Here is a 15,733-nt window from a genome sequence, read left to right as displayed (position 1 = left end):
AAAGACAAAATTTTTTTTGTTTTTTAAAGAAGATATGGTACATATATACAATGGAATATTACCTGACCATATAAAGAATAAAATAATGCAATGTGTAGCAACATGGATAGACCCAGAGGTTATAGTACTAAATGAAGTTAAGACAGAGAAAGACAATTACCATATAATATGAATGGTATCGTAATCTAAAATATGACAAAAATGAACTTATCTATGAAACAAAGAGAATCACAAACATAGAGAACAGACTGATGGGTGCCAAGGGGTAGAAGCTTGGGGGAGGTAGCGACTGGGAGGCTGGAATTAGCAGAACTATATTCAATACCCTATGATAAACTATAATGAAAAAGAACATTTTAAAAAGAACGCAAATATCTGGATAACTGAATCACTTTGCTCTACAGCATAAATTAACAGAACATTGTAAATCTACTATACTTCAATTTCTTTTAAGTCATATTAACAAAAAATATGACTGCAAAAAGCACTCTCAGAGAATTCAGTCAATTCTGAGTTATCAACTTCAGAATGGAAAAATCAATACTCACATTTGCCCCGATGCCTTCACCACCTTCAGGGACTTTGGGAAATGCGTCATAGAGAGATGATACATAAGTTATTACTGACTTTTCATCAGGTGAGGAGACATCAACATCTAAAAGCAGCAACATGAATTATTTCAAAATGCTGATCAATTACTTTAGCTCAGACCTTCCAGCCCATCAACATCTGGTCAAGACAATCACTCACCTTCAGGATCCAGAAGTCTTATAACACCGATTTTTTCTGCTACATAGAAAGCATGCTCTAAATTTGCAAGGTTGCTTTGAACAGCAACAGTATTCATGTCTATCAGGTCCGGCCTAGGAAAAAACATATGCTGTATTAATGAGGTTTCTCACTTGCCAATTCAATATGAAATTTACATGTGTACTTACTGACATAACAACTCCTGCAAATCTTAATACTAAACGTGTGTGGAAATACAGAGTTTTTCAATCTAATCTTTAACACTGCTCCTGTGAACTAAGAACGCCTCCTGCCGTACTGGTAAACAAAGGGTGCTGCAGCCACCAAGCCATCACAATACAGCCGCCTGGACCATGAGCCCTGAGGGAACTCAGGATGAAAACACCTGAGTTTCAAACCACCAGCCCCGAAACCATCAAACCATCATCAAACTCACATCAGGGTGAGAAAGCACGGGATCCTGGCCCTGGGCACCTGAGGCACAGATCAAAGAAACAAGCTCGAGGAGCTCAGAGGCCTGCACCTTCCCATACACAGAAAAGCGCTCAATTCATTAACTTGAGAGATCTTGTTTTCTCTAGTTAATCAGGTAGTCTTCTGATGTTCCGACTACCTGATCTCTGTTGCAAAGCCCCCATACATCCTGGCCTCCCCCTGGCCTCTTCAGAGCCGTCCCTCAGAGCCGTCTGAGAGGCTGTGTCCTAGGACTGAGGCCTCAGTTTTGTTCACCAAATGTAACTCTCATCTTTTAGATTGTTCAGTTTTTCAGTCAACACTCATTTCTCTCAGAAACTTTTGTGAGCCAAAAGCAAATGCAGAAAAATGTAACAACTTTCATGTATAAAATTTCAGCAAAATCCACAACTTGCCCAAGATGAGACCATATATGAGTATCTGTTGCATTCAATCTATTTAAGCCCCATTACCTCAACGTATCCTTCTAATCCAACTGGCAACTTCTCAGTGTTCCTCCCAAAGAGCTCAGGCCCCGTGCACTGTTACCCTCAGGGTACCACCACGCAGAACACCCTTTCTGGTCACAGCCCTCCTGCACAGGTCTCCCCATCCTGGGAGCAGACATTCAGCCCCACTTCCTCCGGGGCCCTCACTCACCTTTCCAGCCCTCATTTCCCCCTTGGGTCCCTGAACTCCAGCGTGCTTAGTTGCCCAGTCCTGTCCAACTCTTTGCAACCCTGTGGACTGTAGCCTGCCAGGCTCCCCTGTCCATGGGATTCTCCCGGCAGGAATACTGGAGCGGGCTGCCATGCTCTCCTCCAGGGGATCTTCCTGACCCATGCATTGAACCCACAATTCCTGCACAGTAGGTGAGTTCTCTACCATCTGAGACGCCAGGAAGTCCTGCTCCTGAGCCTGTGACAATTAATCTGGCACCTGGAAGAGTCATATACTTCTTTGCCCTCCAAATTTACTGTTCAAAGTGCAGGCGCATCTCGTTTCTCCCAACCAGCTAATTCCAAGATAACAAGAGCCACGTGATTTTAACAGACTTGTATTTTATCCTTCTCCTGAGATAAACAGGGGTATACATATTGAAGACACTCAATAAATATCACAGATAAGATAAGTAGGTTGGTTATTACACAGAATCACAGAAGACTAAAACAAGCACCAGCTTATATCTCCACAAACACACACACACATCTCTCTCTCACACACACACACTCTCCACAAACATACCTCTCTCTCTCACACACACACTCTCCACAAACATACCTCTCTCTCACACACACACACACTCTCCACAAACATACCTCTCTCTCTCTCACACACACACTCTCCACAAACATAAATCTCTCTCTCTCACATACACACACTCTCCACAAACATACCTCTCTCTCTCTCACACACACACTCTCCACAAACATACCTCTCTCTCTCACACACACACACACTCTCCACAAACATACATCTCTCTCTCTCACACACACACTCTCCACAAACATACCTCTCTCTCTCACACACACACACACACTCTCCACAAACATACATCTCTCTCTCTCACACACACACTCTCCACAAACATACCTCTCTCTCTCACACACACACACACTCTCCACAAACATACATCTCTCTCTCTCTCACACACACTCTCCACAAACATACCTCTCTCTCACACACACACACACTCTCCACAAACATACATCTCTCTCTCTCACACACACACACTCTCCACAAACATACATCTCTCTCTCTCTCACACACACACTCTTCACAAACATACATCTCTCTCTCTCTCTCACACACACACTCTCCACAAACATACATCTCTCTCTCTCTCTCACACACACACTCTCCACAAACATACATCTCTCTCTCTCACACACACACACTCTTCACAAACATACATCTCTCTCTCTCTCTCACACACACACACACACTCTTCATAAACATACATCACACACACACACACTCTCTTCTCAAACATACATCACACACACACACACACACCGACCCACCCACCCAGGATGCTATAAACCACAGAGATTACTTAAAGCCAGCTCTATCGACATAGGATTTTTTAAGACTTCCCAAATATTCCTTGAATACTAAGTGTAAAACACTGTAGCCAGAAACTTAACTAAGGCCAGAAGCCAGTCAGGAAACTTTCCTCTCAAAATCATTTAAAGAATGTAGAAACAAATATGGAAACAGTAAAGCCATCAAAAAGAGCAGTACCGACCCCCAAATCTCTAGGAACCTGTTTCTCAGCTTCTAAGGAAAGGCTCTCATTCCAGCCTCCAAGGGCATCCTGTCTCCCTCAAAATCACCCTCTGGGGTCTGCAGAAGGGTGGGAGTGTTCAGAGGTAGGACAGGAGGCTGAGATGTAGTTATTCTGAACAGAGCGAGAAAACAGATTACAGGACAGAAACATACCACTAACTTCAGGAAGGGAGACAGCAATCAGGACGCTTATGTTTATCTATTAAGAAAGCAGACCTCCAAAGTTATCTACTCACTGTTTTACTGCACTTTCAAAGTGTTCATAACCTTGAAATGTACCTACCTACCTATGGATTTCCTGGGAATTATTTGGAAATTCTTCAATGCTTTTCACATTGCCACCAATATGATCACTAGAAAGGTATCTCACATTGATTATACAAACAATGAATCCACTGACAATACAGGTAAACGACATCACCTCTAAAAAAGTAACACTTTCTATTCACAAATGTGTAGTTGGAAGAGTCTGATAACTTCAAGATTACTAAACAGGTGTGCATAACAGTCGAGACAAAAATCTCGGAAGTTCAAAAAACTGCTTTGCATCCACAAAGTTCAGACATTTTGAAGAAAGAAAAGCCAGTGTTTCTGAGTTTGCCAAGTCTCCCAACAAGAAAGGGCATGTTGTCAAGCAAAGCCTGCCATTAGCAAATAGAGTAAACACTGAGTAATCCCGGAGAATGAATCCAGTCATTGAAGAATCCAGCTCTCCACTGAGAGAACAAAGCACTCCTTCAGAATGACAGAGTTGTTTGAGCACAAAAGCGGCTGTGTAATACATCAATCTGGGATAAGCTGCCTCTGTTTTCCTGATACTTAACCCTTTCATGAAACAAAAGCTGCAGGGGGTTTCCTCTGTTAGGACTCCAGTGAACAAACCTTAATGAAGCAAAAAGTGTTCTAAAACCACTCTGGAGACGGAGCAGCCTGAGTGTTGTCGGAATTCTACCTTCCGTGGGGCCCCTCTGCAGCTTCCCATTCTGCTTCTCCTGTTTGTCTGGAGCTTCCAGAAGCTGCACATGCTGGGACCCACCTTCCTTTTCCTTCACAGCTTCACTGGGATCATATAACCCTTAAAAACGTAGCTAGTTCCCACATATGCAAGATTTTTCTTTTCATTCTAAAGGCTTCATTTCACTGTAACATCCCCTTTTGTGGAATTTTTACAGGAAATTTTATTCTCATTTTAGGTTTCACTAAGCAAACACTATATTATACTGTAAGCAACTGTGTTCCTGCCATAGCTTACATCACTGGAGTGGGGTGCCATTGCCTACTCCGCACTGAGTATTAACCAGTCTAATTTCCCTGTTTTCTGAAAACCATTCAAAATTATATGATGTAATCCTCTGCCACCTAAAATTATACCAGTTTTTCAAATGGGATGAAAGCCATAAAAGCCATCTAAGTCTTACTTGTATTATTATTCTAAGATGATGTCATCTTTTCTGAATGACTCCTTCATCATGGACAGCAGCTTTTTAAAGCACACCTTTACATCCCACTTTTTTCCCCACTAAATTAATAGAAAGCGCTTACAAAGAAATAAAAAACGGGAGATGATCACATACATTTTTCACACTAGATGTATAAAACCAAGAGAGGCCATATGAGGAAGTTGAAAGTCAGGCCGAAGCCACGTCTATGCATGCTTACTGCCTTTGTCTCAAAAACACAGGACAAAAAGGTACCAAGCAAAATGGCTATTGTCATAACACAAAACAATCTTGGATAAAAGTAATGCTTATCTTTCATACAACACCCAAATTAAAAGTATTCTTCCCGGACAAAACAGATATATGTACACCCAGAGGCACATATGGGCTTGCCTGGTGGCTCAGATGGTAAAGAATCTGTTTGTAATGCAGGAGACAGGTATAATTCTTGGATCAAGAAGATGTCCTGGAGAAAGGAATGGCTACCCACTCTAATATTCTTGCCTGGAGAATCCCATGGACAGGGAGCCTGATGGGCTATAGTCCACAGGGTCACAAAGAGTCAGACAAGACTGAATGACTAACTTATAGGCATATACACATATATATGCATGGCATTTATATAGAGAGAGGCATATATATACATACATACATACATACATACATATATATATATAAAGATTTCACCACTCACATTGATAGCCAAACTAGTAGAACATTAAAATTATATAAGAAATTTTTTAGTATAGACGCCTCCAAATTACTCTGCAGTCCTCAAGTACTTTATCAATATATTCTCTCACATAAGAATTAGATAGAATTCTACAAGAAAACTGTGACTTAAGTGTCATAAATGGCTGGAGATTAGGCTTTCATGTTTTACCATGTCAAACAACAATAAGCCCTACCAAGAGGAGCATGAAGCAAAGTCAAACACCTGGGAAGAAAGTCCTTAGAAACTGCCATGGGAACTCCCAGAGGGGCACAGATACAAGTCAGTTAAGAGAAGAATACGTTAGTACAGACACAGGTGACCAAATCCTGAACCAAAACTGAAAGGATGTGGACAGGACGTATCTAAGAACTATCAATAGTCAAAGTCCAAATCAGCACTTTTTTCAAGTTACAGAAAGAAATGATTTAAATTTATGAAGTCTGTTACAACCTAAATATTCACCAGCAGATGAGTGGATAAAAAAAGATGTGGTATACATATACTAGAGAACTCTACTCAACCACAAAAAGGAACAACATAATGCCATTTGCAGCAACTGGCAGGACCTAGAGAATATCATATTCAGTGAAGTCAGCCAGAAGGGAAAGAAAAGCACCATATGATATCACCTATGTGGAGAATCTAAAGCACGACACGAACGAACCTATCTCTAGCTACGAAACAGACACAAGCCAAAGAAAGGCAATACCAAGGAACGCTCAAGCTACCATACAATCAAGCTCATTTCACGTGCCACCAAGGGAACGCTCAAAAAGCTTCAAGCCAGCCTTCAACACCACATGAACCGAGAACAGTACCTGAACTAAGAATCTCCAAATGTACAAGCTTGGGGCCACCCAAGACAGACAGGTTACGGTGGAGAGGTCTGACAGAATGTGGTCCACTGGAGAAGGGAATGGCAAACCACTTCAGTATTCTTGCCTTGAGAACCCAATGTGCAGCATGAACATGCAAAAAGATAAGACACTGAAAGATGAACTCCCCAGGCCGGTAGGTGCCCAATATGCTACTGGAAATCAGTAGAGAAATAACTCCAGAAAGAATGAAGGGATGGAGCCAAAGCAAAAAAAAACACCCAGTTGTGGATGTGACTGGTGATAGAAGCAAGGTCCAATGCTGTAAAGAGCAATATTGCATAGGAACCTGGAATGTCAGGTCCATGAATCAAGGCAAACTGGAACTGGTCAAACAGGAGATGGCAAGAGTGAACGTCGACATTCTAGGAATCAGCGAACTAAAATGGACTGGAATGGGTGAATTTAACTCAGATGACCATTACATCTACTACTGTGGGCAGGAATTCCTTAGAAGAAATGGAGTAGCCATCACGATCAACAAAAGAGTCAAAAATGCAATACCTGGATGCAATCTCAAAAACGACAGAATGATCTCTGTTCGTTTCCATAAAATGTTTCCATAAAATATCACGGTAATCCAAGTCTATCCCTGACCAGTAACGCTGAAGAAGCTGAAATCGAACGGTTCTATGAAGACCTACAGGACCTTTTAGAACTAACACCTAAAAAAGATGTCTTTTTCATTATAGGGGACTGGAATGCCAAAGTAGGAAGTCAAGAAACACCTGGAGTAACATGCAAATTTGGCCTTGGAGTACAGAATGAAGCAGGGCAAGGGCTAATAAGAGTTTTGCCAAGAAAATACACTGGTTATAGCAAACACCCTCTTCCAACAACAACAAGAGAAGCCTCTACACATGGACATCACCAGATGGCTAACATCGAAATCAGATTGATTATATTCTTTGCAGCCAAAGATGGAGAAGCTCTATACAGTCAGCAAAAACAAGACCAGGAGCTGACTGTGGCTCAGATCATGAACTCCTTATTGCCAAATTCAGACTGAAACTGAAGAAAGTAGGGAAAGCCACTAGACCATTCAGGTATGACCTAAATCAAATCCCTTACAATTATACAGTGGAAGTGAGAAATAGATTTAAGGGATTAGATCTGATAGACAGACTGCCTGATGAACTATGGACAATTTTCTGACATTGTACAGGAGACAGGGATCAAGAACATCCCCAAGAAAAAGAAATGCAAAAAAGCAAAATGGCTGTCTGGGGAGGCCTTACAAATAGCTCTGAAAAGAAGAGAAGCAAAAAGCAAAGGAGAAAAGGAAAGGTATAAGCATCTGAATGCAGAGTTCCAAAGAACAGCAAGAAGAGATAAAGCCTTCCTCAGTGATTAGTGCAAATAGAGGAAAACAATAGAATGGGAAAGACTAGAGATCTCTTCAAGAAAATTAGAGATACCAAGGGAACATTTCATGCAAAGATGGGCTCGATAAAGGACAGAAATGGTCTGGACCTAACAGAAGCAGAAGACATTAAGAAGAGGTGGCAAGGATACACGGAAGAATGGTACAAAAAAGATCTTCACGACCCAGATAACCATGATGGTGTGACCACTCACCTAGAGCCAGACATCCTGGAATGTGAAGTCAAGTGGGCCTTAGGAAGCATCACTATGAACAAAGCTAGTGGAGGTGATGGAATTCCAGGGGAGCTGTTTCAAATCCTGAAAGATGATGCTGTGACAGTGCTGCACTCAGTATGCCAGCAAATTTGGAAAACTCAGCAGTGGCCACAGGACTGGAAAAGGTCAATTTTCATTTCAATCCCAAAGAAAGGCAGTGCAAAGAATGCTCAAACTACTGCACAATTGCACTCACCTCACACACTAGCAAAGTAATGCTTAAAATTCTCCAAGCCAGGCTTCAGCAATATGTAAACAGTGAAATTCCAGATGTTCAAGCTAGTTTTAGAAAAGGCAGAGGAACCAGAGATCAAACTGCCAACAACCAATGGATAATCGAAAAAGCAAAAGAGTTCCAGAAAAACATCTATTTCTGCTTTATTGACTATGCCAAAGCCTTTGACTGTGTCAATCACCACAAACTGTGGAAAGTTCTGAAAGAGATGTAAATACCAAACCAACTGACCTGCCTCTTGAGAAATCTGTATGCAGGTCAGGAAGCAACAGTCAGAATTGGACATGGAACAACAGACTGGTTCCAAATAGGGAAAGGAGTACATCAAGGCTCTATATTGTCACTCTGCTTATTTAACTTCTATGCAGAGCACATCATGAGAAACGCTGGACTGGAGGAAGCACAAGCTGGAATCAAGATTGCCGGGAGAAATATCAATGACCTCAGATATGCAGATGACACCACCCTTATGGCAGAAAATGAAGAGGAACTAAAGAGTCTCTTGATGAAAGTGAAAGAAGAGAGTGAAAAAGTTGGCTTAAAGCTCAACATTCAGAAAACGAAGATCATGGATCCGGTCCCATCACTTCATGGCAAATAGATGGGGAAATAGTGAAATCAGTGGCTGACTTTATTTGGGGGGCTCCAAAAATCACTGCAGATGGTTACTGTAGCCATGAAATTAAAAGACGCTTGCTCCTTGGAAGGAAAGTTATGACAAACGTAGACAGCATATTAGAAAGCAGAGATATTACTTTGCCACTGAAGTCCATCTCATCAAGGCTATGATTTTTCCAGTAGTCATGTACAGATGTCAGAGTTGGATTATAAAGAAAGCTGAGCGCCGAAGAATTGATGCTTTTGAACTGCAGTTTTGGAAAAGACTCTTGAGAGTCCCTTGGACTGCAAGGAAACCCAACCAGTCCATCGTAAAGGACATCAGTCCTGAGTGATATTCAAGCTGAAACTCCAATACTTTGGCCACCTGATGTTAAGAGTGGACTCATTTGAAAAGACCCTGATGCCGGGAAAGATTGAACGCAGGAAGAGAAGGGGACGACAGAGGATGAGATGGTTGGATGGCATCACTGACTCGATGGACATAAGTTTGAGTAAACTCCAGGAGTTGGTGATGGACAGGGAGGCCTGGCGTGCTGCAGTCCATGGGGTCGCAAAGAGTCGGACACGACTGAGCGACTGAACTGAACTGAATGATTTATGATGCTGACCATCTTTTCATGTACTGACAGGCCATCTGTGCATCTTCTCTGGATAGCACCTAACCAAGTCCTTCACCAATTTTAAAACTGAGTTGTTTGATTTTTCTTTGTTAAATTGTAAGACTGTATATATTTTAGATATTAAATCACTTTCACATGTATGATTTACAAATATATTCTCCCATTCTGTAGGCTGCTTTTTCACACTGTTGATACTGTTTTCTGATGCACAGAAGTTTTTGCTTTCATGTAGTCCAGTTCTCATATTTTCTTCTTAGTTACCCATGCTTTTGGTAACATATGCAAGATCACTGCCTAACCCAATGTCATGAAGTTTTTCTTTTATGATTTCTTCTAAGTTTTCTAGTTTTAGCTTTTATTTTTTGACTTTTTATTTTATAGGAGTATAATTGATTAACAATGCTGTGTTTCAGCTGCAGAGCAAAATGATTCAGTTATTCATATGTATGCCTTCTTTTTTTTAATATTATCTTTTCCATTACGGTTTATCATAGGGTACTAAATACAGTTAGGGCCAGCAGTAGGGCCTTGCTGTGCCAGCAGTAGGGCCTTGCTGCCTACCCATCCTGCAGGTGACAGTTTACCTTTGCGGACTCCAAACTCCCAGTCCTTCCCTCTGCCACCTCCTCCCCTCTGACAACCAACATTCTGTTCTCTATGTCCACGATTCTTAACAGATGTTTTTAAATAAAATCAAAACCACTGAAATAAACCTCGTGGTTGGAGATATCTGATTATCTGACAGGACACTGAGCAACAGTTTTCTTTCTCAGTTGGAAAAAAAAAAGAAATAGAAAGATCCGTGGTTGCAAGGTCTAGGGGGAGGGGGAGGGAAAGTTACTGCTTAATGGGCACAGAGCTTGAGTTTTGCAAGATGAAAACAGTTCTGCAGATGCGTGGTGGTGATGTTTGTATAACACTGTGAATGTGTTTAATCCCAGTAAACCGTACACTAAAAATGGTTAAGGGGACTTCCCTGGTGGTCCAGTGGCTACAACCCTGTGCTCCCAATGCAGGGGGCCTGGTTTCAATCCCTGGTCAGGGAACAAGCTCTCTCATGCTGCAACTAAAACCTGCATTCCACAGCAAAGACAGAAGATCCTAGCAGTGCAACTAAGACCCAGAGCAGCCAAATAAGTAAACAATTTTTTTCTGTTACACGAACACGGCCCCTCAGCATCCGCGGTGGATCAGTCCTGGACCCACAGGGACACAAGTCCCCTGATGCTCAAGTCTCTTATGACCCTCCACGCACAGGCCACTCTGTATCAGTGGGTTCAGTCAACCCTGGACTCTGCAGCTTTAGGTTGGTACAAAAGTAATTCTGGCTTTGCATTGTTGAACTTTTGCCACTTGATACTGGAATACATTCTTAAAGAAATGTGGTTGTGCTATATATCATTTTAACACACATTTCTTGGTTTATGTTTTCTGCTAATGAATCATTACTTGCTGTTTATTTTATGTGTATTTTAGACTATGGAAATGATGTTAGACAAAAAGCAAACTCAAGCAATTTTCTTATTCGAGTTCAAAATGGGTCATAAAGCGGTGGAGACAGCTCACAACATCAACAGTGCATGTGGCCCAGGAACTGTTAGCGAACATACAACGCAGGGTGGTTCAAGAAGCTTTGAGAAGGAAACAAGTGCCTTGAAGATGAGGAGGTTCAGTGGCTGGCCACTGGAAGCTGACAACAACTGAGAGGATCATCAAAGCTGATCCTTCTACAACGACACGAGAAGCTGCCCAAGAACCCAACATCAACCATTCTACAGTCGTTTGGCAATGAAGCCAACGGGAAAGGTGAAAAAGCTCGGTGAGTGGGTGCCTCACGAGCTGACTGCAAATCAAAAAAAATATATCATTGTGAAGTTTGTATTCTCTTATTCTACACAACGACAATGAACCATTTCTCAATTGGATTGTGATGTGCAATGAAAAGCAGATTTTATACAACAACCAGTGACAACCAGCTCAGTGGCTGGACCGAGAAGAAACTCCAAAGCACTTTCCAAAGCCAAGCTTGCACCAAAAGAGGAGGCACGGTCACTGTTCGGTGGTCTGCTGCCGGTCTGACCCACTACAACTTTCCAAATGCCAGCGAACCATTACCTAAGAGACGCATGCTCAACAAACCAATGAGATGCACAGAAAACTCAAACAGCTGAGCCAGCACTGGGCAGCAGAGTGGGCCCAACTCTCTGCAACAACACCCAACCACACACTGCACAACCAGTGCTTCAAAACCTGAATGAACTGGGCTATGAAGTTTTGCCTCATCTGCCATATTCACCTGACCTCTCACCAACTTCTTCAAGCACCTCAACACCATTTTTCAAGGAAAAAGCTTTCACAACGAGCAGGAGGCAGAAAATGCTTTCCAAGAGTTCATCGAATCCTGAAGCACAGATTTTTATGCTACAGAAATAAACTTCTTTCTCCCTGGCAAAAATGACTTGATTGTAACGGTACCTATTTTGACTAAAAAAGATGTGTTTGAGCTTAATTAAAATGATTTAAAATTCAGGGTCTGAAACAATAATTACTTTTGCACCAATCTAATATTTTAGATCACCAGGTGGTTGCATCTGCAGATCCCATTACCTCTGGATGGATACTGATGGCCAACAGTATGTTTTGCCAGTGCTTTTAAAAGTTTCCAAAAATTATTAAAGACAAATTTTCACATATTTGAGAAAAATGGGCTATACCGAGGTAGAAAAAAGTCAGAGGGCTGTGATTCAGTTGTCTTGTGACTTAGTCCTAACTTCCTTGGACTTTGACCGCACATCCAGACACCTGTGTCTCACCTCCTTTCTGTAAAGAACGAACACTGAGAATCACCAAGAATCACCTATAATTTCAGTTATCCTGAGAGAGCATCTGGAAATGTGTGCAGGGTGGAGGGAGACTCTGGGGCTGCTGCATACGGTCTGAGGAACCCCACTGATTTGCCTCAAGTCTCGAGAGAAGATCCTATGAAGCTACTTGGGAAACTAAGTACACAGAGCCACGTGTACAGGTTACTAAGAAGTTCTTATGGGAATAGAAACCATGTGACATGATGCAATCAGAGAAGGCAGAATGTGGGGCTTTGGTGTGCTAATCACAAATAATCCTCCCCTGGCAACAAACTAGCAGTTCATTCATTCACTCAATATTTAATAAGCATCTACCATGAGCCTGGCTGATGAGTGAGGCGTTAAGAATGAAGGACACTGACTTGCATTTCTCTGCACAACTGGTGATGTTGAGCATCCTTTCATGTGCCTATTGGCAGTCTGTATGTCTTCTTTGGAGAAATGTTTATTCAGGTCTTCCAGCCATTTTTCAAAACACACTAGTATATAGAAGACGGATAAACAACAAGGTCCCACTGTATGACACAGGGCACTATATTCAATATCCTATGATGAACAATAAGGGAAAAGAATATGGAAAAAGGGAGTATCTGCAGATATATGAAACTGAAGCAGTGTGCTGTACAGCAGCAATCAAAACAACACTGTAAGTCAACCATACTTCAGCAAAAAAAAAAGAAAAAAATTTTTTAAAGGTATAGGACTGTGTATGGAGAGCTGAAAACCCTGAAGGGAGCTGGGGGGCAACCGGGAGAACACCTGGTGAGAGAGGCAGGCGTGGGGCGGGGAGCAGGGCCTGCACTGTCAGGGGAGCCTGGGCCCGGGGACCAGCTCAGCTCAGGAGCCAGCAGCAGGGACACGCGGGGGACGGCGGGATGAAGGACAGGAGCCAAGGTAATGCTGAATCTCATGAACTTCTCACGGGACTTTGAACGTTTTCCCAACAACTATGGAAAACCATTCAAATGCATTAGGAGGATTAAGAGACATCAGCTCCAGGTCAGGTGGAGAAGAAATGTAAAAGGGAGCCAGTCCTCTCACAGAATCCAGGGCGAGGCGCGGGAGACTCGCAGAAGGACGTAGCTGCAGGGAAACGTGGCGAACCGGGCGGTGTGAGAAGGGCACGGCACGGAGCTTAGCTTTCCCAGCCACTTATGGGACCAGGGCTGGACGCAGGGACAGGGGTCAAAGGGAGGAAGGAGAAAGGAGACAGGCTGCCCTGAGATCCCCACGTCCACCAGCCTCCAGGAGGCTGGGTGCGGAAAGGGCGCCGCAAACAAGCCCTGGAAACACGAGGAAGCCCAGGGCAAGTGGGGCTGGAAGAAAAAAAGGGCCATTCACGAAAAAGGACGGTCAGCAGAGTCCAACACTGGCAGGTAAGACGAGGCCTGGGATGCGTGCACTGGACGCGTCCACAGTCATCCTGAAATGCCTCGTGACGCTAGGAGAAGTGGTTCTGGTGGTTTGAGGGGCCAGGAGCCAGGTTCCGAGTCGGCTGAGGAGTAAGGATGGGGGGAAGAAATAAAGAGAGAGTGCAGACGACGCTTCTGAGAAATCTAGCCTGTAAGGAGGTTAAGGCAGTGCACAGAACAAAAGCTAGAGATTAAGGGAAGTTTTTAAATTGTTTGCTGATTTAGGGATGAAGAGGTTTCAGCACATTTAACGTCCCATGACAGAGACCTCCCCAGGGGTCCAGTAATTAGGGCGTGGTGCTTCCATTGCAGGGATGTGGATTAATCCCTGGTCAGAGAACTAAGATTCCACAGTTCAGTTCAGTTCAGTTCAGTCGCTCAGTCGTGTCCAACTCTTTGCGACCCCATGAATCGCAGCACGCCAGGCCTCCCTGTCCATCACCATCTCCTGGAGTTCACTCAGACTCACGTCCATCGAGTCCGTGATGCCATTCAGCCATCAATCCCTCCCAGCATCAGAGTCTTTTCCAATGAGTCAACTCTTTGCATGAGGTGGCCAAAGTACTGGAGCTTCAGCTTCAGCATCATTCCTTCAAAAGAAATCCCAGGGCTGATCTCCTTCAGAATGGACTGGCTGGATCTCCTTGCAGTCCAAGGGACGCTCTAGAGTCTTCTCCAACACCACAGTTCAAAAGCATCAATTCTTCAGCGCTCAGCCTTCTACACAGTCCAACTCTCACATCCATCCATACGTGACCACAGGAAAAACCATAGCCTTGACTAGACAGACCTTATTCACCAAAGTAATGTCTCTGCTTTTCAATATGTTATCTAAGTTGGTCATAACTTTCCTTCCAAGGAGTAAGCGTCTTTTAATTTCATGGCTGCAGTCACCATCTGCAGTGATTTTGGAGCCCAAAAAAATAAAGTCTGACACTGTTTCCACTGTTTTCCCATCTATTTCCCATGAAGTGATGGCACCAGATGCCATGATCTTCATATTCTGAATGTTGAGCTTTAAGCCAACTTTTTCACTCTCCTCTTTTACTTTCATCAAGAGGCTCTTTAGCTCCTCTTCACTTTCTGCCATAAGGGTGGTGTCATCTGCATATCTGAGGTTATTGATATTTCTCCCGGCAATCTTGATTCTAGCTTGTGTTTCTTCCAACCCTGCATTTCTCATGATGTACTCTGCATATAAGTTAAATAAGCAGGGTGACAATATACAGCCTTGACGTACTCCTTTTCCTATTTGGAACCAGTCTGTTGGTCCATGTCCAGTTCTAACTGTTGCTTCCTGACCTGCATACAGATTTCTCAAGAGGCAGGTTAGGTGGTCTGGTATTCCCATCTCTTTCAGAATTTTCCACAGTTGATTGTGATCCACACAGTCAAAGGCTTTGGCATAGTCAATAAAGTAGAAATAGATGTTTTTCAGGAACTCTCTTGCTTTTTCAATGATCCAGTGGATGTTGGCAATTTGATCTCTGGCTCCTCTGCCTTTTCTAAAACCAGCTTGAACATCAGGGAGTTCACGGTTCACGTATTGCTGAAGCCTGCCTTGGAGAATTTTGAGCATTACTTTACTAGCATGTGAGATGAGTGCAATTATGCAGTAGTTTGAGCATTCTTTGGCATTGCCTTTCTTTGGGATTGGAATGAAAACTGACCTTTTCCAGTCCTGTGGCCACTGCTGAGTTTTCCAAATTTGCTGGCATATTGAGTGCAGCACTTTCACAGCATCATCTTTCAGGATTTGAAACAGCTCAATTGGAATTCCATCACCTCCGCTAGCTTTGTTCGTAGTGATGCTTTCTAA

At 42.9% G+C, this 15,733-nt stretch overlaps 1 protein-coding gene across 8 annotated transcripts in view; it reads right to left on the bottom strand.

Moving 5' to 3' along the window:
• The window catches only part of DST (dystonin), a 522,626-nt gene that overhangs the window by 197,607 nt on the left and 309,286 nt on the right, over nt 1–15,733 (bottom strand). For all 8 annotated transcript variants that reach the window (XM_068960483.1, XM_068960482.1, XM_068960484.1 and 5 more), the window contains 2 exons: nt 751–863; nt 549–655 (listed from right to left, as the gene is read on the bottom strand). In XM_068960483.1, coding sequence (XP_068816584.1) covers nt 549–655; nt 751–863 — 220 coding nt within the window. The remainder of the gene's footprint in view (nt 1–548; nt 656–750; nt 864–15,733) is intronic.

The sequence above is a fragment of the Capricornis sumatraensis genome, chromosome 22 (assembly GCF_032405125.1).
Source record: "Capricornis sumatraensis isolate serow.1 chromosome 22, serow.2, whole genome shotgun sequence".
NCBI classification, from domain to species: domain Eukaryota; kingdom Metazoa; phylum Chordata; class Mammalia; order Artiodactyla; family Bovidae; genus Capricornis; species Capricornis sumatraensis.
Note: the sequence above shows the minus strand (reverse complement) of the source record. Positions and strands in the feature narration are given on the sequence as shown.